Source organism: Mesocricetus auratus, unplaced genomic scaffold (assembly GCF_017639785.1).
Source record: "Mesocricetus auratus isolate SY011 unplaced genomic scaffold, BCM_Maur_2.0 Super-Scaffold_100676, whole genome shotgun sequence".
Lineage (NCBI taxonomy): Eukaryota > Metazoa > Chordata > Mammalia > Rodentia > Cricetidae > Mesocricetus > Mesocricetus auratus.
Genome location: NW_024429266.1, coordinates 182,252,194 through 182,271,001, shown reverse-complemented (window position 1 = coordinate 182,271,001; position 18,808 = coordinate 182,252,194). Strand labels below are relative to the sequence as shown.

At 46.7% G+C, this 18,808-nt stretch overlaps 1 protein-coding gene across 1 annotated transcript; it reads right to left on the bottom strand.

Annotated features, from left to right (window-relative positions):
- Positions 1 to 4,455: 4,455 nt before the first annotated feature.
- On the bottom strand, positions 4,456 to 10,090 carry Nanog (Nanog homeobox). Its single transcript, XM_040737231.1, has 4 exons — positions 9,937 to 10,090; positions 7,175 to 7,443; positions 5,481 to 5,567; positions 4,456 to 4,884 (listed from the first exon to the last, which is right to left on the bottom strand). Exons 1-4 carry the CDS (start codon positions 10,088 to 10,090, stop codon positions 4,456 to 4,458), a joined length of 939 nt encoding a protein of 312 aa, XP_040593165.1.
- Positions 10,091 to 18,808: the final 8,718 nt, after the last annotated feature.

Sequence of the window (18,808 nt, the reverse complement as noted above, 5' to 3'; positions counted from 1 at the left end):
ACTAGTTCACGGTCCAGCCTGTCTTCCGCCACCCTTCTCTCCTTAGAAACTCCTGCAGTGGTCCACGCCTTCAGCCCCAGCACTTGGGAGCCTGGTCTACAGAGTTTCAGGACACCCTCCAGAGCTCCAGGGAAACCCTGTCTGGGGGAGGGAAGAGGAAAGAAAGAAGGAAGGAGGGAAGGAAAAGAAAGGAAAAGGAAGAAAAAAACCAAAAGCTTGCTTTCTCCATCTCTCCCCCAAGTGAAGGGGGTGTGACCTCCAGTGTATGTAAAACTTCAATGCTCTTCGATTTTCCAGCTTTGTCGTCTCCTTTTGAACCTGTGGGAGCAAGCATGCTGGACTGAATTCGCCTGAGTCTTCAGAACCAGACAGTAGACTCCAAGCTCAGAAGCACAGGCCTTGCTTGGTCAGTGACTCCCAAGAGCTGACTTCTTAGGGTAAAGGAAAAAGAAGATTAATTCTGCTGTGAATAAACCCCGAGTCTTCAGAAAACCCAGGGATACAGGGGAGAAAACAGGTCCTGGTGTCGAACTACAAAGAGAAGGCAGACAGCTGCCAGACAGAGGAGGGAGAGGGGCCCAAGCAGGAGAAAACGAGAATTTGTTAAATAAAGAAGTCAGCTGGGGGTCCCATGACAGCTTGGGACTCAGGAATCAGTTGACTAAGGCATTTGAATAGGTCCCTTGGTGAGAAGCTGAAGCAAAAAGGGAAGCAAGGAAAGCTGCAGCTGGGGAGGCCTCTAAAACATTCCCCCTCCTGGTGGTAGGTGTAATCTCCTCACCCTGAAAAAGGGAGAACCTAAGGTAATTAAGATTTTAGCATCAAGGCCTGAGAGTGTAGATCAATGGTAGAACCTTGGACTTGATCCCCACAAACACACACACACACACACACACACACACACACACACACACACACACACACACACACGCTAGAATCCCATTAAGTCAACTAACTGGAAAGACTGGAAGCCTGCATGAGGGTGGTTAGGGTTTGTGGAGATGGCAATGGCCCATCTCTCTGAGACACCAGCCATCTCCACTGATGGTCACAAGAACTAAATACAAGGACAGAGAATGAAGGGTGAGAATCTTAGCTGTAATTAGTCTGGGCTTTGTAGGGTATGCCCTAGCCTTTATGAACTGTGGCACAATGAGGGACAATATCTCTTCTTTTTTACATTTAGTTATTTATGTGTATGAGTGCTCTATTTACTATGTGACAGAACAGAGCATCAGACAACATGGGTGCTGGAATTGAACTCAGGACCTCTGGGAAGACCACCAGGTGCTCTTAACCGCTGAGCCATCATCTCTCCAGCCCCAGTGTTTCTGATTGCCCAGACAGGCCTCTCCTTAGCTGAGTAACAGCTATGGAACCTACTTGCAGTGCTCTGGGGTGTCCTGGGCACCCTGGTGAGTGGTCATGACTGACAGGCAAGGCTATTTACTTCTGGTGTCTCTTGCTTCTTCTATATTTTTCTGTGCCATGTTTTAGCTAAATCTGTTAAGACTGACCAATGACTAGGCCATCTATAACTAAATTCCTTCTTAGCTCACAGCAAAACTGAATGTTTACACACAACTACACCAGCTGAACTTATCTTCTGTCTTTTCAGTATCTTTTTTTGGTTATTCTCCTCCCGCAAGCTCGCCCTTACACCCCAAACTCACTTCTGAAACCACACATTCCCTCAGTCTCTTTACCTGTAATAACACTTGACATCCCACAAGCAGGTAGGGGGTAAAGCTCAGGGAAGAGCCTTGGCCTAGAGTCAGGAAGCCCAGGTTTAATCCCCAGTTTACACAAAACAAGCAATGTGGAGACTCTGTGGTTCCTGTGACTCTCACTGAAGTGTTGGGTGTGTGGCCAGGGGTTCCCTCAACAATTCCTAGTTGATAGGAATGAAAGACTATCATTCCTGACTCAGAGGACTGGAGCGTGTCAGTTGCCTCACAACCTCCTGTAACTTCATCTCCAGGGGATCTACCTAATTCCTCTGGCCTCCTCGGAGCACATAACTACACACATACCTGTGATTAAGAAAAGAAAACATCTTTTTGAAACATTCATTTCTTTTTTTGTGTCGTTTTTTAAGACAGGGTTTCTCTGTGTAGCCTTGACTATCACGAACTCACTTTGTAGACCAGGCTGGCCTCGAACTCACAGAGATCCACCTGCCTCCACCTCCCAAGTGCTGGAATTAAATAAAGGTGTGCGCCACCACCTCCTGGCTCATTTCTTATTCTTTGCGCCCCAATTCCTGACTATGGATGCAACATGACCACTGGCCTCCTGCTCCAAAGTCCATGCCATTCCAACCACTGTGGTACAATCACTCAAACTGTACCCCTCCCCCAATTCCTGGGGCTGGAGAGATTTTTCGGTGGTCAGGAATATATTGTAGAGGATCCAGCTTCTGTTCCCAGTGTCTACAACCATTCCCAACTCTAGATCCATCTCACAGACACCAGGCATGTGGGGATGTACATACAAACTACATACAGGCAAAACTTTCCTTTCCCTTTTTTTTGTTTTTTCAAGACAGGGTTTCTCTATATTAAAACTTTCATACACGTAAAAATATTCATTTCACTTGATACCTTTTAGGAAAGGGAAAGACTTGTCTGTATTTAACTGTCTTCATAAGAATAAAAGTAATGGCCGGGCGTTGGTGGCGCACGCCTTTAAAATCCCAGCACTCGGGAGGCAGAGGCAGGCGGATCTCTGTGAGTTCCAGACCAGCCTGGTCTACAAGAGCTAGTTCCAGGACAGCCTCCAAAGCCAAAGAGAAACCCTGTCTTGAAAAAACAAAAACAAAAAAGCTATTTCAGCGTGGCACTTCCTGCCAGGGTAGAATTTCAAAGAGTAATCAGCCACAGGTTTGATAATAACTTCTGGGCAAAATTCCACTGGCTAACCTTGTGTCTTCCCTAGCAGTTGGTTTGGCTGGTCTACATCTATTTGGTGTTTGTGCATGTGTGGTGTGCACACACTTCAGTATCCATAGGTGAGAGCAGAGGACAGTCCACAAGAATCGACTCTCCTTACAGCGCATGGGTTCCAGGGGTGGAATGAGGACCGTCAGACTTGGCGACAAGGGTTCCATTTCGGGTCATCTCACCAGTGCTGCGGCCTTTTGTGACAGGATGTAGCCTTGGTCGGCCTCACTTAATCCACTCATGGGCACCATGTCACATGCTAGGTTTCTTGCTTCTTTTAAACAAAACCCCATGCGGTTCTGGTTGGCCTTGAACTTTTGGTTCTCCCATTTAGCCTCAAGTTTTGGCAACGCAGTAGATTTCAGGCCAGCCTAGGTTATGACACCCTGCCTCATACCAACAAAAGTATATTGACCCCATTAGGTGAAAACAACACAGACGAGACCACTAAAGGTAAAGTTGGTGTTTTATTTTACTTAAACTAGTCAAATAGGTATTGGCTTATCATGGTACAAATATAAAATCTTTCCATAGATATTAACCTAGCAGTAATCATGGTGTTAACAGGTAAAGTCTCCTAATTGCCAAAATGGAAGTCCTCCTTCAATCAAAGCTTTAGTTTTATTTTGTTGAGTCATCAACTTACGATTTACCTAGTCTAGGCTAGTCTTGACTTACAGTGTTCTGGACTAGCCTCAAACTCGTGAGCCTTTTCCCTCGTCCTCTAGAATGAACATATGAACCAATCTTTATCCTTTTTCACACTTGAGATTATGATCCTAAAGATACCCAAACATACAGGATCCATAGCTGTTGCCACCATATTTGTATAACAGAGTATTCAAACCTCCTTCATTAGACTCCAGTTGAAGCCCATACTTCAAATTGACACACCATGTATACCAAGATCCAAGCTCCTAGCCGGGCATTGGTGGCGCACACCTTTAATCCCAGCACTTGGGAGGCAGAGGCAGGCGGATCTCTGTGAGTTCGAGACCAGCCTGGACTACCAAGTGAGTTCCAGGACACCCTCCAAAGGCACAGAGAAACCCTGTCTCGAAAAACCAAAAAAAAAAAAAAAAAAAAAAAAAAAAAATCCAAGCTCCTAAGGAAAAGGCAAGCCAGGATTGTTGTCCGTAAATGTGTGTGAGTATATGGAGGAGGGGAGGGTATAGTTCAGTGTCTTCAAAGCCCTTAGATTAATCTCCAGCACAAATCCCAACACTCAGGAGGCAGAGGCAGGCAGATCTGTGAGTTCCAGGCCAGCCTGGACTACAAAGCTACACAGAGAAACCCTGTCTTGAAAAGGTCCTAGATTTGCTCTCTGGCACCAAAAGAATAAAAATATAAAACTCTTTGAAAGAAGTATGGTGTGGTGGCAGAGAGCTCTTCAGAGTAAGTTCCAGGATAGCCAAGGACGCACAGAGAAATCCTGTCTTGGAAAACCAAAAATCTTTGAAAGATGGAAGAAATCCAGCCACTGCCCTGACTTTAAACTGGGGTTGTCTACTCCTCACATCTCCCCTGGCAAATTCGCAGAGTAGTTCAGGAGTAATTCCAAGCCTTGTGGGGTGCTAAAACATGCATGGCCTTCCCCAGCAGCTTCCAAACTCGCCTCCACATCACTGGCAAGGAGGTTCTGGGGGCACTGCATGTAAGGCTGCAGAGAATCCTCCGCAAAGGGAGTGTTCCAAGCCTGACTATTGTAGGCTTGAGGACACCAGGGCTGGTTGCTCCAAGTTGGATTGGTCCATGCCTGGTTGCTCCAAGTTGGGTTAGTCCAGGTCTCGTTGCTCCAAGCCTGCTTGCTCCACGTTGGGTGGGTCCAAGTCTGGTTGCTCCAAGTCTGGCTACCCCACATTGGAAGGCTTTCAGATGTGTTCAGAAAGCCCTGTGGATAGCCGGAATGGAGGCTGGAATACTCCACAAATGCAGAGCCCTTCTGAAAGAGGTGGTTAACTCAATGAGTAAAAAAGGAAGTCCAAAGCTGAAGAAATAGGGAAAAGATCACCATGGAGGCACATGCCTCCCTATTCCCAGCACTCCGGGCACAGGCAGGAGGATCCTGAGTACAGGAGATACTATCTCAAAAATTAGAAAAGATCACAAGAGGGTCTGGAGAGATGGCTCAGGGGTTAAGAGCACTGCCTGCTCTTCCAGAGGACCTGAGTTCAATTCCCAGCAACCACATGGTGGCTCATGACCATCTGTAATGAGATCTGGTGCCCCCTTCTGGCCTGTAGGGACACACGCAGGCAGAACACTGTATTCATACTAAATAAATAAATAAATCTTTAAAAAAAAATCACAAGAAAAGAGTACTTGAGGGGGGGGGAGAGTAAGGAGGGGGGAGAGAGGGAGGTAGCGGAACTGATGGAACCCAGACGGACGCAGCGGCTCAGAACCCCTGACTACTCATCCGGGGAACTCGGGCTCCATTTCCAGCTCCCGAAACCCAGGGTTGGCCACAAAGAGATGGTGCAGACATGTGAAGTAAGATGGCGGAAAAAAGGGAAAGTCTGTAAAGTGTCCCTTTACCTGAGTCACACCGGTGTTTGTCTTAGGCCATTGGCTTTTCTGCCATCGCTTACATTTCATTCTTTGGTTCTGAAACCAGGTCTTAACCTGCAGAGAGTGACAGGACTTTTTAAACATTAAGACATGTAGACAAGCCGGGCGTTGGTGGTGCACGCCTTTAATCCCAGCACTCGGGAGGCAGAGGCAGGCGGATCTCTGTGAGTTCGAGGCCAGCCTGGTCTACAGAGTGAGTTCCAGGACAGCCTCCAAAGCCACAGAGAAACCCTGTCTCGAAAAACCAAAAAAAAAAAAAAAAAAAAAAAAAAAAAAAAGACATGTAGACAAAGCAGGGCGGTGGTGGCACATGCCTTTAGTCCCAGTACTCGGAGGCTGAGGCAGGCGGATCTCTGAGTTCGAGACAAGCCTGGTCTACAAGAGCAAGTTCCAGGACAGCCACAGAGAAACCCCGTATTGAAAAACAAACAAACAAAAAAAGACATGTAGCCAGAGGATGCACGTTCAATTCCCAGCACCCACATGGTGACTCACAACTGCCTGTAACTCCAGGCCCAAGGGACCTGATGCCCTCTTCTGGCTTCCTAAGAGCACTGCATACACTCAATACTCAGACATACAGAGGCTGGAGTTGGTGGTGCAAGCCTTTAATCCCAGCAATCGGCAAATAGAGGCAGGCGGATCTCTGTGAGTTCTAAGCCAGCCTGGTTTACAAAGGGAGTTCCAGGACAGCCTCCAAAAGCAATACAGAAAAACCCTGTCTCGAAAAACAAACAAACATTTTTTTTTCCTTTTTTGAGGGGGACGGAGGAGGGAATAGTACTAGATACTACATGGTATCTACATGAACCCTATTTTTCTGTGTTAGAGCCACCTGTGTCTGCCTCCCTGAGTGCTGGGTTTAAAGGCGTGCACCACCACCTCGTGGCTTTTTTATTATGTGCGCCTCTACAGGCAGGGTTTCTCTATGAAATAGTCCTGGCCGTCCTGGACTTCACTCTGTAGACCAGGCTGGCCTCAAACTCAGAGATCCGCCTGCCTCTGCTTCCCAAGTGCTGGGATCGAAGGTGTGTGCCACCACCACCCAGAAACCTCGTCTCTCTCAAATATGCATCTCTCCAGATTGTGTCACCCTTACTCAGAATCTAGCGTGATCTTCTCTATATTGTCCCAATTTTAGTACATGTGATGCTGAAGAGAGCACTTTGTTTTTGTAAATCAACATTTCATGTAGCCCCAGGTGGTCCTGAACTCTGTATAGACAGATTGAACTCCTTATTCTCCCACAAATGCTGAGATTTGCCATCATGCCTGGTTCCAAATAAAATAAAATGCTGGGTGTGGTGAGAACAGCTTTAATCTGAGTACCAGACAGTCTAAGGCAAAGGCAGGCAGAAAAGTGAGTATACAGCCCGTTTGATCTACATATTAAGTTCTAGACCAGTCAGGGCTACATAGTGAGACCTTGACTTGAGAGTCAGTTGGGGAGGGGGTTGTATGGATAAGTAGAAGATAAAGTGAAAAAAAAAAGATAAAGTTACAGGACTAATGTGGACAACATATGAATCACATGGGCTACACATAGTTGTGTGATGTTTAGCATGAGAAAGGATAGACCCCCAGAGGTGTCCAGATGTTAACTCTATTCATTGGCAAACTACCTCATTTTGTTATGTATTACAGCAGCAAGAGAACCCTACCTGCTTATAGCTGAGGTTCAGACCCGCAGAGAGCTCTTGCATCTGCTGGAGGCTGAGGTACTTTTGCCTCTGAAATCTGTTTCTCAGTGCACACAGCTGTGTGTCAGAGAACACAGTTCGCATTTTCTGCTTCTTCCCATGGACCTTGTCCTCTCTCTTCTTCTCAGTGCCCTCTGCAGACTCAGGACCGGGAAGCTTTAGCTTGGGACTAGTAGAAGAATCAGGGCTGTCCTGAAGAGGCAGGTCCACAGGGGAAGGACAAGGAGAGGCTGTTAGGAATAAGCAGATAATCTGTTAATAAAACATTGTCACCGAGCTGTGGAGCACACCTTTAAACCCAGCACTTGAGATGCTGAGACAGGGGGATCTGAGTTCTAGGCCAATCCAGTCTATAGAACAAGTACCAGGACAGAGAGAGCTACACAGAGAAACCCTGTTTCAAAAAAAATAAAAATGAATAAATAAACAATCCCAGATGCCTAAATATTAGGTTTAATATAATTATTTTATTATAATACTTTGTTGTAATATTGTGTCGCCCCTGAATAACAGTGTGCTACCATTTCACATAGGTGTTTTAAGTTACGTTGTTTATTATGCAATTAGACCCTGGAAACCCAAGATCAAAACAACAACAAAAACCTAAGAAATGTTCGGCTCAAAAGCAGGATGTCGAGGAAGTATAGAGAGGAAGATTGAACCTGCATTCTCTTTCCCTTCAATTCCCGCTCCCTCTTGATTAGGACCCTGACCTCATGTACAGGGTCAACGGCCGGCAGTGAGTCAGGAGGTGGCAGCTGCTTCAGAAGCTGGGAAGGAGAGAGTTTGAGAGAAGCCCTATTTCAAAAAAAATAAATATGTGGGCTGAAAGAGATGGCTCGGCGGTTAAGAGCACTGACTGCTCTTCCAGGGGACGAGGGTTCAATTCCCAGCACCTACACAGCAGCTCACAACTGTCTGTTAACTCCAGATACAGAGGAGCCAACAGCCTCACGCAGACACACAGCCAGGCAAAACACCAATGCATATAAAATAACCTTTTAAATACTAGATAGCAAAAGCGCTTAGCGCAGAGAGCCTTGCACGCATCATCGTGTCTGGTTTTTCTTTTCTTCCCTGCACTCTGAGTGCAGGCTTTATAACCCCAGGCATCGGGTTTTGGGGACTTTTAATTCCCCTAGTTTCTTGCATGGTACCGGGAGTCAAACCCTGTTGGAACCTTTCAGGCTCTACCACTGAGTCAGTCCTAGCCCAGTCATGCAACAGCAAACATATATGAACTAACAAGTATGAATAAACTAACATGTATGGATGAAAATGTCATAAAGAAGGCCATTGTAAACAGTAACCTTCCAGGGTTAAACGAGTCACCTGCCATTAGCAATAAGTAGCTTCCAACATAAAAAAAAAGAAGCAAGGCAGAGGCAGGAGGATCTCTGTGAGTTTGAGACCAGAGCTAGTTCCAAGACAGGTTCTAAAGCCACAGAGAAACCCTGTCTCGAACCCCCCCCAAAACCCAACAAAACAAAAACAAAAAAGACATTTAAACTATCACTGCTAGGGCAAAATTCCAACTAACCGAGTGTTTCTCTCATCCTTGATCCTCTAGCTCTTCGCTTGGGTTTCATTTTTGTTTTATTGAGACAAAGTCCCCAATTCCCCTGCCTCAGTGCTTGGTTTTTAGCTGTATGCCACAATGCCAGGCATTTTGTTGTTCTTCTGAGATTCAAAGGGTTGAGCCCAGATCCTCAGGCAGGAGAGAAGAGAGCCCCACCACCCAGCTTTGTCCCAGCATTCCCAGGATGGTTTGCCCTGGCATTCCCATCTACGGTACACTGGAAGACATGATTCTCAACACCTCAACACCAACTCCGCAGTCTCCAAGTGGACCAGCCTTAAAGCAGCTTCTAAATGGAAAGCTGTGTCCTCGGACATGCACAGAACACACACACCTGCACTTTGCTTGCAAAGGGACATCCCCAAGTCAGCACTCTGCCACATCAAAATCACAAAATCGAAAACCAAAGCTCGGAAAAGAGGCTGGGAGTGCTGCTGTGGCAGAGCCTGCTTCACACACACACACACACACACACACACACACACACACACACACACACACACACTTTAGCACCACTGGGCTGAGTCGGTGCAAACAAATGAATCTCAGGCATGGGCACCTGCAGCTAGTCTGCCTATCCGGAACCATCTTATGTAAGCTAAGAGAACACTGGATTGGGGTTTAGGAGGCATGTTCACCAGTTGAAGCCTGCTAAGTGACAACCACATTCCTAAAGGTTGAGAGAAAAGTCAATCACTTCTTCGGGAGAAAGAAGCCATTTGAACAAAACTGCAAACTAACTGTATAACCTCACCGAAAATCCGGGACTCGTCACCCCGAATTGGGGAGTTAGGTCTCCCAGCTGATAAGAACACCACCCACGACACCTGGATGCCCAGCATTGTTTTAAGATGAATGTCACCTCGATTACTGTAACAAATGTGTTTCCAAAAAGCCTGAAACATTATGTTCTCAAATTCACACCAGCCTCTAATTGCCTGATTCTATATCCCTGAAATCTACGACAGCTGGAGACTGGACGGTGACACAGGCGCCACCAGTAAAACCTCAGAAGAGGGGTGTCTGGAAGGTTGGTAATGACACCTGCTTACCGACTGTAATCCACAGAGGCGATAACCCCTCACCCCGTTTCGTCCTTCTCTTCCCCTAATTAATTAGGTTCTTTTGGGATTGAATTTCTTACCAGTTTCTTTTCGGAGCAGCTCAGCGGCAGACACTTGTAAGCAAGAATAATTTTCCTCAGGACCATGAACTTCAGGCACTGGAGACGAGTCCCCAAAATCTGGTGCTTCTGTTTCATCATAACAAGGAAGACTGTAGGGTCCAGGGGGATCCATACTCTTTTCGTCAGTCATTAGTCAGTCTGGGCAAAACAAAAAAGAATCAGGGACTTTTTTTTAAAAAAAGATTTTTTTAACAAGAACAAAAGAGCTAAAACTCAATCACAAACTCAGTGTCTGGGGGAAAGAGCTTAGAGAAAAACGAGTATGTCCAGACGTAAATTATCAAGAGGACAGAATGAAGGGAGCCTCAGTCTGGCCAGTAACAGAGACCAGCTCAGCCTTGAGGCCTTGCTCGAGGCGCTAGATCTGGTGTCCTGGCTCGCTCCTCCCCCTCCACTCCCCTACCCCCACCCCCCCCATTCTCCTGCCCACCACCCCAGCACCCACGCCCCGCCATCCTTGTGAATTCACTGTTAATCCCACCTGCCAGGCCCACCAAGGCCATTGTAATGCAAAAGAAGCTGCAGAGTGACCCAGACTGAGGCGGGAAGGGAAGGATGGGGCGCCTAACCTGGAAAGACACAAAAAATTGGGCTTCTTACTTGTGGCTTTACCATGTTTCACGTTAAACCATGGCTGCACAAAACCCTGGATGTCTCCAATGGGGTCGTGTCCCCTTCCATTCCCCCAACGGACACAATAAAACACTCAGAGCTGGTTGTGGAAATCTCTGTTTAAGCAGAGAACTCTTTCAGTTCCCATCTTGGTTCTTCCCTGGTTTTCATTTTAGGAAAGACAGGCAAGTCTTTCCACCCCCAAAACGCCTTGTTTTAGCAAAAATATGAAGAAAAGACCTGTGGCCTGCTCAGATACTTGGGCCCTTTAGTAAGCAGATCTGTATCTTTAACATGTCAAAGTTGGTTTTGTTTTTGAGACAAGGTCTTACCAGCCTTGGGTAACCTGAACTCAATATTTAGACCAGGCTGGCCTCAAACTCACAGAGATATGTTTGCCTCTGCCTCCCAACTGCTGGGGTTGGAAGTATGTCTGTCACAGTGCCTAACTTGAGGAGTTTTGGATTGTCTGTTTTTTGAGACAGGGTTTCTCTGTGGCTTTGGAGGCTGTCCTGGAACTAGCTCTTGTAGACCAAGCTGGTCTTGAACTCACAGGGATCCACCTGCCTCTGCCTCCTGAGTGCTGGGATAAAAGGTGAGCACCACCAACACCGGGCCTGCTTAAGGAATTTTTAAATTAATTTGGGTGGTTTTGTTTTGAGGCAAATTCTCACTGAAACCGAGGCTGGCCTGAGACTTATTGCAATCCTCCTGCCTCAGCCTCCTAAGCAACAGAAATAAGGAATTTATTTTATTTTGAATTTGGTTTTTGCTTGTTTCTTTGAGATAGAGTTTCATGAAGCCCAGACTGGCCGCACACTCACTATATTGCTCTTGCTGGTCTTGAACTCCTGATCTCCCTTATTCCACCTCAAGCTTGAGGTTTTGCGTAGCGCCGCCATGGTCACCGATACAAGTGAGGGAGTGGAGTTCTAGCCTAGCTTGTTGTCTGTTCTGTGTGTGTAAATAGAGAGGAACTGACCTGCCATGTGTTTTAGGAGCTATACATGAGAATATGCTATATTTTCATCGCATCCATTATGTTAAGACCATCTACCACAGTGGGTATTAGCTGAGAGATTCTATCTGAATTTTGTGCTACAAAACACTAAGTTTGAATGACTTTGTTCAGAGCTTTTTTAAACCTTAATCTGGTGAGCAACATGATAAAATTCAAAGTAGCCATCTATTTGGACACCACTAGACAAAAACCAATGTGGCTGGTTGCCCTCTGTCTACACCCAACTGGAGGAAGATGGGGATGACATTGGTTGTAATTGCACCTGCTTCCCTCCTGTGTGTGTGTGTGTGAGAGAGAGAGACAGAGAGAGAGAGAGAGAGAGAGAGACAGAGACAGAGACAGAGACAGAGACAGAGACAGAGACAGAGACAGAGAGAGAAAAAGAGACTGCAGATGTGAAGAGCCATAGCATGCCTGAGGAAGTCAGAGGACAGAGTTTGTGAATTGATTCTCTTCTTCAACTGTGGGTTCAAGCATTCAGCCCTAGGGCTTACACAGGCAGGGGGTCCCTGTATAAGTTCAAAGCCCCGGTGGTCTTCATGGTGAGGTGCTGTCTAAAAAACCGAAACCAAACAAGAACAAAACAAACAAGCCTGCCGGGCGTTGGTGGCGCACACCTTTAATCCCAGCACTCGGGAGGCAGAGGCAGGTGGATCTCTGAGTTCGAGACCAAGCCTGGTCTACTGATCGAGTTCCAGGACAGGCTCCAAAACAATACAGAGAAACCCTGTCTCGAAAAACCAAAAAACCAACCAAACAAACAAACAAACAAGCCTAAGACACTGGGTTCTGTCACTAACATATGTAAGGACAAGACAGTCTGTGGTAACTCTTCTTTCACTCATTTCTAAACCCAAAATTCAAGGGATCTAAGGTTACATCTTCTTTCCCAATTTCACCATGTAATACAAACTCTCAGTAAATCCCAGTCACATAATTTTTTAAATAACCACTTACTCTTTGGGGGGTTGGGAGCTAGCTGTGTAGCCCAGCATCCTCTCAACACTGGGCTCTGGGACCCCATGCCACCCACAGCTGCTCACTCTACCCCTAAAAACTGACTTCTGTTTATAATGCAAACAAAGACATCACTAGGTAAGAGTAGGTGTGTCCCGAGGTAAACAGTCTTTGTCTTCTCCAACCTTCCTCCCTGAGGGGAGCTGTTGAGTGACTGGGAGGAGTCCAGAGAACTGGATAGTTCATGTTCAAAGCAGGTTCTTACTTACAGTTAAAAACAAATTGTTGCCGGGCATTGGTGGTGCACGCCTTTAATCCCAGCACTTGGGAAGCAGAGGCAGGCGGATCTCTGTGAGTTGGAGACCAGCCTGCTCTACAAGAGCTAGTTCCAGAACAGCCTCCAAAGCCACAGAGAAACCCTGTCTCGAAAAAACCAAAAAAAAAAAAAAAAAAAAAAAGAAACAGAATGTTAGTCCTCTAAAGCAGAAACACTGGAACCCTGCCTCTGGATCCATGGGGCCAAGGCCACCAAGTCCTTGCATTTACCCCAAGCTCACAGCAAAGGTTTTGTGCAGGAAGCATCCGGGTCCTGCCCCTTTGTGTCCTAAGTGGAAGGGAGGGAGGGGAGGCTGGCATCAGAAGGCAGGCAGGCTACATTCCCTACCCAGGAATGCAATTTGAATAAGGTGGAGACGTTCTAGAAGGCTTGACTTGGTTAGGGCGGGTGGTGTGGGTGGAGGAGGGGTGTGGTAGGTGAGTGACAATGGATGCAGAAGAAAATTGTGTGGTTAAGTACCGAATGTTGTATGATGAGCAGGACGTGCAGAGTCTGGGTCCAAGCAAGTGGGGCAGAGGAGAGAGACCCAAAGCCTTGAGAAGAGAAACACCGGGAAACCTCTTGGGAAGGGAATTCCAGCAAGTCAACCATTTGAGAGAAAATTACAGATCCCAACACTTGGTTTTTAAAACCTCAGAAAAGCCCATCGGGGAACCTGGGGGGTGTAGGTCAGTTGCTAGAGTACGTATTTGCCTTGCATGTATAAGGGCCAGGGTTCCATCCCCAGCATTGCTTAACAACACACACAGTACAGGGTTTCTCTGTGTAGCTTTGGAGCCTGTCCTGGAATTCACTCTGTAGACAGGCTGGCCTTGAACTCACGGAGGTCCGCCTGCCTCTGCTGGGATTAAAGGCAGGCGCCACCTCCTCCTGGCCAGAAGAGGCTCTGTTACACCAGCAGCAGCAGCAGCAGCAGCTTCTGTGTTACAGAGAGAGGTTCACTGCTGTTCACCTGACTATTAAGACTAACTGATGCTAGGGGCCTGGAATCTGTGTTTCAGAACTTTTTTCTTTCTTCCTGCTTTTCTTTTTCTTTTTCTTCAAGACAGGATTTCACTGTGTAACTGTCCTGGAACTCACTCTTTGACCAGGCTGCCTCGGAACTCACAGAGATCTGCCTGCCTCTGCCTCCTGAGTGCTGCTGGCTACCACCGCTTGGCTGGAACTTTTCTTGAAGCAGGATGTGGTGGCTCAGATCTGTAACCTCAACCCTTGAGAATTGTAGCCAGGGTTGGTACTGAGAGATTTTTGTCTCAACAAATCAACTTTCCCTTTGTAGACTCTCAGCCAGCTAGCCAGCTAGCACGAGGCGGCCCTGGGTTCAATCTTCATGCTGAATGAACACACACACACACACACACACACACACACACACACACACACACACACACACACACACCAACCATAGGCTATACAAGCTGTCTTCACATTTTTACTTGCTGTTGTTTGAGAACTGTTACTCTAGAACAAAAAACAAGGCCTAAAAGTTGGTACTTAGCGTGTTGCTAGCAGAGGGAGCACCAAGACTTTGCGTGCAAATGAAGGTGGGAGCCAGGCTCTCCCACTCCAGAGACTTGCGTTTTAACCCTGGAGGGCCTTTTCCTTAGGTTTGAAAGAAAAAACTACAGAGCTGGCTAGCAAGCTGTGAATCATGGGAGCTGCTGGGAGGAGAGAGATAAGGGGGAGATGGCAAAGTCAGGGGTGTCTGCAGAAGTACTTTTTTTTTTTTTTTAGATAAAAAGCAGAAGGAAAACAGGCTTCTAGAATTGGAACTTAGAAAACTGGTCTGGGTTAGCAGGAAAGACCTGCAATGGAAGCTACTGTGTAGACCAAGGGAACCTCGAACTGTGTCTGCTTCTGCCTCCTGAGTGCTGGGATTAAAGGCGTGCACCACCACTCGGCATTGCTGTTATTAATGTATATGTTTTTGTCTGCATGTGTGACTGTGGACCAAAGTGGGAAATGTCCACATAGCCAGAAGAAGGCATCCAGTCTCCTGAGACTGGAGTTACAGTTGTGAGCTGACAAGTGGGTGCTGGGAAGTGAACCCGGGTCGGAAAAGAGCAGTCAGCTCTCTTGACTGCTTGGCCATCTTTCCAGCTTCTCCATCTAGTTTTTATGTGGGTCCTGGGGATTTGAACTCAAGCCTCACTGATTGCACAGCAAGTGTATTACCCACTTAGCCATCTCCCCAGGCACTAACTTTGTTTAAAAATAAACAAAAACAGTAATCTTTGAACACCTTATGTTTTTAAATTTGGGTCTTGAATATCTTACCCTCCTGTCTCTATCTCCTAAATGTTGGAATGACAGGCAGAGACATGTGACATTACACTGGGCTTTCAAATCCCAGCTCAGATGTTTTCATTCTCTTGGCTTTCTGAAGTGGACCCCTAAGTGTCTTGCCTTCCTGAACCAGTGGTCAGACGTTGTTACTGATTTCTGTTTATTTTTGGCTTTGAAACAAAACCAGTATGCAGCCTTGACTGTGTAGATTAGGTTAGTCTACGTTCTGCCAGGCAGTGGTGGCAAACACCTTTAATTCCAGCACTCAGGAGGCAGAGGTGGAGTTCGAGGCCAGCCTGGTCTACAGAACTAGTTCCATGACAGCCAGGGCTACACAGAGAAACCCTGTCTAAAAGACCAAACCAAAATAGAGATCCACTTGCCTCTGCCTCATGAGCAATGAATTTAAAAGTAGGCCCAACCATGCCCAACCATCTTGTGTCAAGCCCTCAGAAGTCCTGTAGATTAAATGGCTTTGCACCGGCGTGAGCTACTGTGGTGATATATTGCATGTACAAATAAAGCCTGTCTGGAGCCGGGAGGTGATGGCACACACCTTTAGCCCCAGCATTCAGGAGGCAGAGGCAAGCGGATCTCCATGAGTTCGAGACCAGCCTGCTCTACAAGAGCTAGTTCTAGGACAGCCTCCAGAGCCACAGAGAAACCCTGTCTTGGAAAACAACAATAAAAGGCTGTCTGGAGATCAGAGAACGGATCTTGCCATTAGCTAACAATAGAAGTTTGGAGGTCTGGCCGGGCGTTGGTGGCGCACGCCTTTAATCCCAGCACTCGGGAGGCAGAGGCAGGCGGATCTCTGTGAGTTCGAGACCAGCCTGGACTACCAAGCGAGTTCCGGGACAGCCTCCAAAGCCACAGAGAAACCCTGTCTGGAAAAACCAAAAAAAAAAAAAAAAGTTTGGAGGTCTGTACAGACAGCAATTGAGGTAGCTGAGACAAGCTTTCTCTGTATAGCCCTGGCTGTCCCAGACTTCTAGAACTTACTCTGTAGACCAGGCTGTCCTTGAATCACAGAGATCTGCTGGCCTCTGCTTCCCAAGTGCTGAGACTAGGGATTAAAGGTGTGTGCCAGTACCTAGGCCCCCCCCCCTTAATTGAAATGCAATCTCAAGTATCTCAGCCTGGCCTTGAATTCACTACATAGGAAAGGATGACCTTGACCCTTTGATCCTTGGGTCTCCTGAGTGCTGGAATTACAGGTGTCTATCCCTATGTCCTGCTGTGTTGCTGGGGACTGAACAGTGTACTTTCAGGCTTACTTAGGGCATACTAGATAAGGAGACTACCAGATAAACTACATTCCCAGCCCACTACCTTTTTAAAAATTGTTTTATATGTATGGATGGTTTGCTTGCACATATGTCTGTACATCACTTGTGTGCCTGGTGCCTTCAGAGGTCAGAGAGGCTATCGGGTCCCTGGGACTGCAGTGACCCTATGAGCCACAATCCTGGGAATCATACCAGGTCCTCTGCAAGAGCAGCCAGGGCTTTTGTTTGTTTGTTTGGTTGGTTGGTTGGTTTTTCGAAACAGGCTTTCTCTGTGGCTTTGGAGGCTGTCCTGGAACTCGCTTGGTAGTCTAGGCTGGTCTCGAACTCACAGAGATCCGCCTGCCTCTGCCTCCCGAGTGCTGGGATTAAAGGCGTGCGCCACCAACGCCCGGCTGCAGCCAGTACTCTTAACCACTGAGCCATCTCTCCAGCTCCAAGCCCATTTTCTTCTTCCTTCTTTTTTCACCTACTTATCTCTGGCTGGGCTGGAATTTGTGGGGCAGCCTATCTGGGTTTGCATGTGTAGGCTGTAGCAGACAGGAGCCTTTTTTCTTTGAGGTACAGCAAGTCCTCTTAAGTGTTTAGCCCTGAATGCTTTTCTCTTGAACATTTTCTTGGCTCATTTTCAAGACACAGTCTGGGCTCGATTTGCTTCCCAACTTCCAAGTTTGTAATGCAGGGTCTCCTATAGTCCAGGTTTGTCTTCAACTCATGATCCTCCTGCCTCCACTTACTAAATACTGGGATTATAGGTACTCAGCACCACATCCACCCCAGATTTCTAGAATCACCTCTCCAAGTGATGGGGTGCCCTTCTAACCCCCTAAGTTCCTTAGTGCTGGCCATTTCACATTTACTTTTAGGTTTCTGTGTGCTTGCACTGGTAGCTAAAATAATGACCCTTTGATGGTCGGTGCAGCTTCATGAAATGCAGCTTGGAGTGGAGTGTGAAATCACTGGCATTGGTGGCACCTGAAAATTCCTCAGGAACGTAGACTTTAAGGTGAGTTCTGACCTCAGACCGACCTACTAAATCAGAATCTCTGGGAGTAGAGCCAAGGAATTTGTCTTCAGAGAATTTCTAGCTGTTATGCGTAGTGACCTAAATTTGTAATTTGAGCATTTTGGTAGTAAAGACGAAAGCATTAGGAGTTCAAAGTTAACCTCTGCAGTACATGCAGCTTGAGGCCAGCCTGGGCTATATGTGAGATCAGGTCTCAAAACAAAACAAACAAACAAAAATTGGGCTACTGAGATGGCTCAGTGGTTAAGAGCACTGACTGCTCTTCCAGAGGACCTGGGTTCAATTCCCAGCACCCACATGGCAGCTCACAACTGTCTATAACTTCAAGATCAGACATTCTCACATGGACATATATGCAGGCAAAATACTAGTGCACATAAAATAAAAAAATAGGTAAGTTGGGGCTGGAGAGATGGCTCAGAGGTTTAAGAACATTGACTACTCTTCCAGAGATCCTGAGTTCAATTCCCATCAACCATATGATGGCTCACAACCATCTATAGAGATCTGATATACTCTTTTTTTTTCTGATATACTCTTCTGATGTGCAGGCATGCATGCAGACAGAGCACTGTGTACACGATAAATAAAATCAATCTTTAATAAAAGTTATATTTTTAAAAATTGAACAAACAACAACCCCCACCCCCAAATGAGGGGTTGAGTGTTGGAGAAGAAAGCAAGAGGGAAAGAAAGGAGGAAAGGGAATAAAAAGATGAACAGGAAGTGAGATGGTGTAAGGTACCAGTTAAGGGCGTGAAGCGCCTGAGGAGGAGAGCAGTGTCGCTGAGATTGGGTTGGGCTCAGCTCTGGAGAGGATGCATGAGGAGGAAGGGAGGGACATGAGGACACCCATGGAGGATGGTGGGCGTGTCCAGGCAAGAAACCTATAGTGATGGGCATCCATGTAGGCCCATGAAGGCATTTGATTCTGGATGAGATGCAGAGAGCTAGAAAATGGAGGAATTTTGTGTGCCTTATTCAGAAGTGCCAATTATTCCTGTCCCTGATCCAGATGACTGGGGACAGCAGGACAAGGGTGCTACAGTGGGCAGAATAGTAATCTGACTACAGGTATGCTTAGGCCCACGGAAAATGGTGTTCAAGCCATTTAATCCCGGCACTGGGGAGGCAGAGGCAGGCGGATCTCTGTGAGTTCGAGGCCAGCCTGGTCTACAGAGCAAGTTTCAGGACAGTCTCCAAAATAATACAGAGAAACCCTATCTAAAAAAAAAAACCAAAAAGACAAACAAACAAAAACAAAAAAAAACAAAAAAAAAACAAAAAAAGAGGAGCCTTTCTTT